Raw genomic sequence first — 8,129 nt, 5'->3', positions numbered from 1 at the left:
AACAAAACAAGAAAAGGGAAAAAAAAAGAGAGGAGAGACAAACCAAGAAACAGACTCTTAACTATAGAAAACAAACTGATGGTTACCAGAGGGGAGGTGCGTGGGGGGATGTGGATTAAAGAGTACACTTGTCCTGATAAGTACCCCACGATGTATGGAATTGGTGAATCATTATCTTCTACTCTTGAAACTAATATAACACTGTATGGTAACTATACTGGAATTAAAATTTAGAAAAAGAAAGATACACAAATGATGTCAGTGTTCTTTTGCAAGTAATATATTTTCTCCTTGTTGTAGGTCCTTTTGTTCTGCATCACAGCTGCCATGTACATGTTCTTTTTCAGGTATGTCCTGTTATACCTATTTATTTTAATAGAAAAAATAGGGTTCCTTTGTGTTTTTTAAATCAGCCATGTAACTAATGTTGTTCCCTAAATAATTATTTCTCACAAGTAGCACGAGGTTTTGTTTTGTTTTTGTTTCCTTCCTCTAGGATTGTTAGAGATAAATCACTGCTTCTTAGTGGATAGAAGAGAGGGAAAAAAGATTTGTTTTGTTTGTTTGTTTGTTTCTCATATTCTCCTTACAGGTTCATCTTGGAAAGCTGAATATATAAATTAATAATCTTAAATACTGATAAGTGAGTTTTTGTTTTTTGTGGACCTGATTTTAGATATTCTCCACTCTCCAACATTTTAAATCAATTTAAGTCAACATTTTAAATTTAAATAAGAAATTTAAATAAATTTAAATAAGAAAAAAGTGATGGTAGGGCTTAATCTAAATCTTCTGCCAAGGTAACGTAGCACATTAATAATTGTCTTTAAAATATTAAATTAGTCCATAATGTCAGAGTTGTATTTCTCATTGACATTGAAACTGTGAGGCCTGTGGAGCAGTGTTAGGATGGCTCAAGATTTCAAGGCCAATGAAAAGGATACCATCGTTCTATAGCCATAGCAGTACAGGAAGAGGATTTTGGATTGGGAAGAGTCCATTCCTTCCTAACCTTTATTGTCAGTGATACCAGTAATTCCCATTTATTTCAGTCTTATTACACTAATTTGAATAGACTTTTCTTGATTTTTCTGGATATAGGCAGAATTCAATCACAATAGGAAGGACCAAACTTTTAAAATTAAAATTTGTACTTGATTGACCAAAGCAGTTACAGATTTTAATAAGATATATTTGATAGATATCTTAATTTTTTTCTTTTTACCTAAATCAGACAATTCAACCATACCAGAATTTTAAAACAATTTCCTGCCAGAACATCCTAATAAATATTTGATAAGCACAATGATAGGATTTTAACTTACTATGACTTTATCCAAAATTTTACATGCACATTTAAAGTGATGCTGCTGCTGTTATTCTTGTCAAGGGACAGCCAGGCCATTAGAAGGGAAAAATGGATCAGATTTCAAGGTAGGGAGAACTTGATTTGTAAAGGATTGGTAATGGGTGCATAATATTTTTTGTCAGTTATTAATGACTGAAAAATCATTGCAGCTCTCCGGGGGTCTTTGTGAAATTGTTTGAGCTACCATATGGTCTCTTTCTTATATTTTAACAATTTAGGGGTCAGGTATAGGAGTTAGGGACATTGACTATATCATTTCATCAATTTCCAAAAATTGTATATTGTATTCAGATACATTATTAGGACAATATGTAAAAAGTTCACATGGTTGATCTTTATGTCTATCTAGTCTGAAGGTAAAGCTTACCTAGTGGGGAAAATATAAAAAAGAGAAAAACTTAGAAACCTATCTTCTGTTGACATGTACAGGAGGAAAATACAATATCAAGTAAATTTTCTTTTTGTGAAAATTCCCAAAAGCAGATAGTTAAATGCAACAGTCCTTCCAGTCTGACACTTAAAGACAGTGTATTTGATCAACAGTTAGCATTTCTTAGTCGCCAGTTTTTGAGGTTTAAAAAACAAATTGTATGTTGAATATCGTGATAATGCCCAAGTTTTAGCTTGGTCCTCAGAAATCATACTTTGAAAACTGCTGCCATCAACGTAGTATTTTTGGTGTAGAAAGAAAATCAGCCCTATAAATATGTATTTTGGTGTAGAGCTATGAAGCCTTTTCCTGTTTCAGTCACAAAGTCTAGGTTAAAAACAACATTTTAAAATACTTTCCAGAAGGCTCAATACAAGGTTTTAGTGCCAAGATAAACATTTTCAGTTTTCTGAGGAAAGGGCTTGTTTTCTCCTAAAAGAAGCACTATCACCAAATTCCTAGTGTTCTTGGCAGAAGTTAGTTTGAATAACTCAACAAAAGAGGTTTGGCAAATGGTAAAATAAAACCATTTATAAAGTACTACAATCAAACAAAACAATGTTACATGTTTGTCTGAACTCTGGCCTGTGTTTGGAATGAACAAACAACATTGTACATAGCAGTTAGCGAGTCTAATTGCATTAAAATATTTTATTCTTAAAACTCAGTTTAATATACAGATATGTGAGGTCATATTTTTTCCATTTATTAACAATTTTAATTCTAATTGCTTAAAATAGGTAAATATCAAATGATATTGTCCCTAGGTTTCCATTTATACTAATTTCCTTTGAGAAGAGAGGATAAGGGAATCATTTTATGTTAGAAATTAATAAGCTTGTGTTTTTATCCTAACCTGTAAGTGGGAAAAAGGGAAATGAGACCCCCTTTCAATAGAGAGGAAATGTGCCAATTTTATTTATTTAGAGTAGGAACTTGAGGAAGTAGTTCTATAAGTATTTTCTAAAAGTGACATATAGGATGTGATGGTTACAGTATGAATTTACTTAAAAAGTAATGCAGTGTTCTTAGTATTAAAATCATGGCTATTAAAATGTGTAATGAAAACATCTTACTTTTGAGTAGTTCTTTTGTTATTTTTTAATAGGTACAGTTTTCTTTTCACATGCATTTTCTCATACACAGTGATCTTGATTTTCAATCTGTACATCAGAAATAAGGCTTACATTCAGATAGAATTCTAAGAAAACTTCAGAGGCTTGGGTTGAGGAACGTGAAGAGAGTTCTAGTTCTTAGCCAGCTGGCCATCCATCCATTCAGGTGTCTGTTGATACCAACATATGCTGTGGATTCTGTTAAGAACTGGGGTACAATATTTTGAAGATATTTTGAACGAAGTCTTTCTGTACAACCCCCCAGTGGGCATTCTTCATAATGATTCTGCTTCCATTGTTCAATCATGTTATTATTTTGTATGTTGTTGTCATAACTTCGTCTTAGAGCATGTCTGTCACTATGAAGCAGAAATCATAGTTGAAAATTTGGTAGAATATTTCTTCTCATGCATACCTTTAAAGCACATTTTTTTTTTAACTTCTAAATGTATACTTATGGGTAAAGCAACTTTTTTTTTTTTTAAGTCAAGGATTTATTATAGTTGTTGATTCAGGCTTTATTAGGATCTTTCCAACAGTCATGTGGAGAGAAGAAATGAGTCTCTTTTGAACCATTAGCTCTTTCATTTTTTTAACTGAAAAGCAAAGGAGAGAATCAACAACAACACAAACAGCATGCCAAAACTAATACACATAATCCTGCTAACAAAAAACAATGAAACATGCTATACTTTTAAACAATTTATTTATTGGTTTTATTTCAACATTAGGTATCTGTGTATGGAGAACACATAGTTTAGAAAAGTGAAATAATTGTTTCACTTTTCTTTAATAATTTAATTTAAAATAGTATCATAAAGCATATCATGACAGCTTTGATCCCATCCTGGTGAGTACCTAGCTAGAAATTCTTTCCACCTGCCTTTGCAAAGGCAGCAACAAATCCAACAGTTTGTTTAAACATGTAGATTGAAAGGCTCAGACTTGTTGTCATAGCAGATAATCTATGGACTGTGTATGACTGATTCACAGGAGACATAACTTAATCTGCTATAAACATTGAAAAACGTATTTTTATTTAGAATCTAGTGCAAATTAAAGTTGATTGTTGTGTTTAAAACATTATTTAGAAATAGTATTGATGCCTGCCATGGATGAATTCTGGTCAAGTCTCTGTGAAGGTACAAATAATAAACTGTTTCATTAGTCTCAAGATAATGGATGTATTTTGTTTTTAAGAAAATGAAATGACACTATTCATTGGCTGTCTGCATTTTTGAGTGAAAGACATTTGTGATTGTCCTTGAATCTCCTAATGTAAACGGAACCTAGTATCTTTGAAGTGACTTTAACAGCAAGTAAAGAACTTTTGATCTGGGTCTTTCGACAATTATTGATTTTAACAAAAGCCCTTTAAATATCAATTAGGTTCTATTTTTTAAAGTACTGCCTAAAACTACACAGAAATCCAGTCTAGAAAATTATATATAGCATTTGAACTTTAAAAGTTTTACTTCAGGATTAGGAGAGTTTGCCCTAATGAGGTTTGTATTTTGAAGAGATTTCTTCCATCCAGCAAAGCAGAGAGTGAATTGGGGGCTTGTAGGGGGCATAATGGCAGTTAATGGGAGGATACTGTTGCAGTTATCCTGGAAGAAAATGGTGGGGGCGTGACTGAAGGTTATTATGGTAATAATAAATAATAAACATAGTAAAGAGTGGATCTATATGAGATATGAGTATTGATGCTTGGATGAAGAAGAGAAAAACACTGGAAATTAGAAAATTAGCAAATTAGAAAATGTATGGAAATTGAGTACAGGTTTTGCAATTACTGAGATTGAAGTGCATTTAAGACACTCACATTAAGAGATATAAATGTATATCACTTGGGTATTTGGAGATTAGGACATAAATAGAGGCTATGCTTGATTGTCACACCAATTGGTTGAGTACAGACAAATTATACAACTTCTGTATGCTTAGTTTTTTCTTTATTAAAAAGTATAAATTATTATATGGACCTCATAGGTTGGCTTCTGGTGATTAAATTAGCACAGTGTCTTTCAAACTTTTTTGAATATGACCCAAAATAAGAACTACACACACACACACACATAAATTTTCCAGAATAATACTTAACCTTACTACATGGAATACATTTGGATATTTTTTATTCTAATTTGTTTTATTTAAAAAGCTGCTTTGAACTACCAGCAGTGTGAAAAAACACTGAGCTAATACAGGTGAGCACCTTGCTCAGTGATTATTACTTTAGCAGAAGTAGAGTTATGAGTAGTGATTATTGTCTGTAAACTAGGAAAGAAAATTAATTAAAATGGAGGATTTCAAGAATGAGGGCATTATCTTTAGTGTTAATGCTGTAAATATATTCATTAAGGTAAGGGCTAAAAATGCTCATTTGCTCTAGCAACCTGGTTGTCAGTGGTAACCAGCTAGAGAAATTTTTGTTGCTGAATTGGGATAGTAGATTGAGAAATGTGACATGATGTTCACTTTAAATATATACAATTAATTTTGTCAATTATTTTTTGAGGAAAGCTAGGAAAATTTTTTTTTAATAAATGCAAAAAAGGTGTGAGCTGAGGAAGCGGAATGAGTATAATAAACTCAAAGTTTGAGCGGAGAAAGGGCAAGTTGTTATAGGAGTAAGGTTTTCTTTTGGATTCCTTCTTAGTTTATTTTTTTTTAGGCAAGAGAGACTAGACTATGGGAAAGTTTAAGTGAGTAAAAGAAGGTTGCACAAGCAGGAGAGATTAACAAGTTGGGGAAATAGGAAAGAGAAGAGAAATGGTCTAAAATGCAGTCCAGAATGTCAACAGAGATAGCTAGATTGTTAAACCTATTTGTCTGATAGAGATCATGTTAGATAATTATGAGGAAATTGAAGTTCCTTTTAAAAGCCTTGAACATACTGTTTAAGTGGAAGAGGATTGATAAATATAGAAGAGGTAGTAAATAGAAAAATCTTAGGTCTTTGGCTTCCTAAATTCATTGTCATTCTTAAAAGGTATTAATTACAAGTTAATTAACTTGTTGATAAAAATTGACATGGGCTTGGGAAACCAACATTCCTCAGAAGATATATGCAGGTGAACTGAGGTACTTTCATAAATGGCAACTAACTAGGGAGCTTACCAAGAATGCAAAATCTGTCCTATGCAAAGATAAAGGTAGAGATCCTCAGGACTGTTGCTTTCCTCAAAGTAAGTTGAAAAGGTGAGAAAACATAGGTTCAAAATTTTGTAAATCACTGTGTCTGACAATGCAGAGCTTATTATCAAGTCAAATGACTGTAATCTGACTTTCTTTTTGGGGGAGGTAGAGAATTAGTCTGCCCATGTGGTGAATATACTCCATCTATGGATGGAAGTTGTGGCAAATCTGTTTTCACTTTTTGCCTATCAGCCTTTGAAATACTGTGCCTCAATAAAGAAATTGCTCAAACATTTTATATCTAATATAAATGTTTGTTGTTTTTTAGTAGAAAGCAAAGAGAAATATTGTTTGGAGAAATACTATCAACTTAAAATGCAACTTCTTACAGACTTCGTGGCACACAATCACATTAGAAGTGGTCAGTTGTCTTTGCAGTTTTATTTTCAAGAATAAAAATGCATTTTTGGGTGGTTTTCTAAATGTAAATATTTTATTTATTTTTATTGATGTCGAAGTTCAAGAAGTGATGACATGTTACTAAGTCAGTGAAGAGTTTACACTGTTAACATGCCAGTAGGCTTGTTCTAGTAGTTCTCAGGTTCCACTGGATGTTGGAGCCTCTGTGAATCAAGATGGCAGTTTGCAGTTACAATAAAGGATAAACCATAATTATGCTTATCTTTTTTTTTTTACTAAAACAATTTTAACTTATGTTAGCACTTTTCACCTAAATCAAGTTGGCACTATATAGTTGTATTTATTTTTTATTGAATCTGTAAGATACAATGTAGCTAGAATTTAATAGTAGTTAATAGCTATGTCATGCATAAGAAGTCATTTGTTCCAAGTTCTACACTTGTATTTATTTTATTAACAGAAGAATAATTCTTATAAATAATTCTTCTTAAGTATTTAGGAGAAATGAAAATGTTTTTGTTTTGGAAATGACAATTCACAGAAGATTTTAATAAAGCATTTCTGTTTTGAGCAACAAAAAATCACTCTTGGGTGTAAGAATCTGTTACCTTAACAGAAGTCTCAGCAAATCAAATATTCATAAGTAAGAGAAATAATATGATAAAGTTCTAACATTAGTGGTGAATTCTTGAAATAATGTAGATACATTTTTTTTTCCCTGATGATGTCAGTCATAGTTTATTAGCATTGGTGATTATTGCTGGAGATGGTTTGAGTAAAAGAGTACCTGGTAAATGTTTGAATAAATGATACTGAGTTTAAAATATCTAATGATTGAGTAAAATTTTTAGCTTTTCAGAATTTTCATTTACTTAATGAAAAAACGTAGATGTGTTTTTGGAGGTTCCATGGTATAATGGAAATTGTATAGTCTTCAGTGCCTCACGTTCGAACAGACCTCTCTTTAGGTTTTGGCTCTTACCACTTACTAATTCTGTGGCTTTGGTAAATTATTTCTTTGGTTTCTTTTTAAATTTTTCATCCATAAAAGTATCCCTATAGTTATGAGAATTTAGAACAGATATCCCCAAGAAAATATTTTTTAAATGATATTTAAGTTTCCAAGCTAATCCTTTAAAATTAACCTATAAATGAATCCATAAAATGTACTTGGAGTATAGTGCCAGTAGTACTATAGAAACAAATAATATTTATGATAATATATTTTTGGGAAAATATATTTATTTCCAATATGTTAGAGCTAAAGCAAAAGGATTGGAAATTACCCAGTTCTTGAGCTATTCCACAGCGTCCCCTGTCAGAGCAAGAGCTCAGAGCATAGGAGACGGGAAATGAGGGGATAGAAGAACAGAATTAGACCTCTCAGGAAGAGAGTGGTTAAAAGCAAAATGAAACAGTGGCGCCTGGGTGGCTCAGGTGGTTAAGCATCCGACTCTTGGTTTTGGCTCAGGTCATGATTTCAGGGTCGTGAGATAGAGCCCCGCATTGGGCTCGTGCTCTGTGAGGAGTCTGCTAAAGATTCTCTCCCTCCCACCCCGAAATAAATAATCTTAAAACAAACAAACAAACAAAAACAGGCTAATACCGCAAATTTAAGAGCCAAAAGAGTGGGATTATGGTTTAACCTGGGGCTTTC

At 32.4% G+C, this 8,129-nt stretch overlaps 1 protein-coding gene across 1 annotated transcript in view; it reads left to right on the top strand.

The window, feature by feature from the left end:
• Positions 1-216: 216 nt before the first annotated feature.
• Positions 217-8,129, top strand: part of LOC144379883 (transmembrane protein 135-like) — a 142,621-nt gene continuing 134,708 nt past the window's right edge. The window contains exon 1 of the mRNA XM_078060536.1: positions 217-347. Coding sequence (XP_077916662.1) covers positions 328-347 — 20 coding nt within the window. The 5' untranslated portion in view covers positions 217-327. The remainder of the gene's footprint in view (positions 348-8,129) is intronic.

Source organism: Halichoerus grypus, chromosome 13, assembly GCF_964656455.1.
Source record: "Halichoerus grypus chromosome 13, mHalGry1.hap1.1, whole genome shotgun sequence".
Taxonomy (NCBI): Eukaryota; Metazoa; Chordata; class Mammalia; order Carnivora; family Phocidae; genus Halichoerus; species Halichoerus grypus.
Note: the sequence above shows the minus strand (reverse complement) of the source record. Positions and strands in the feature narration are given on the sequence as shown.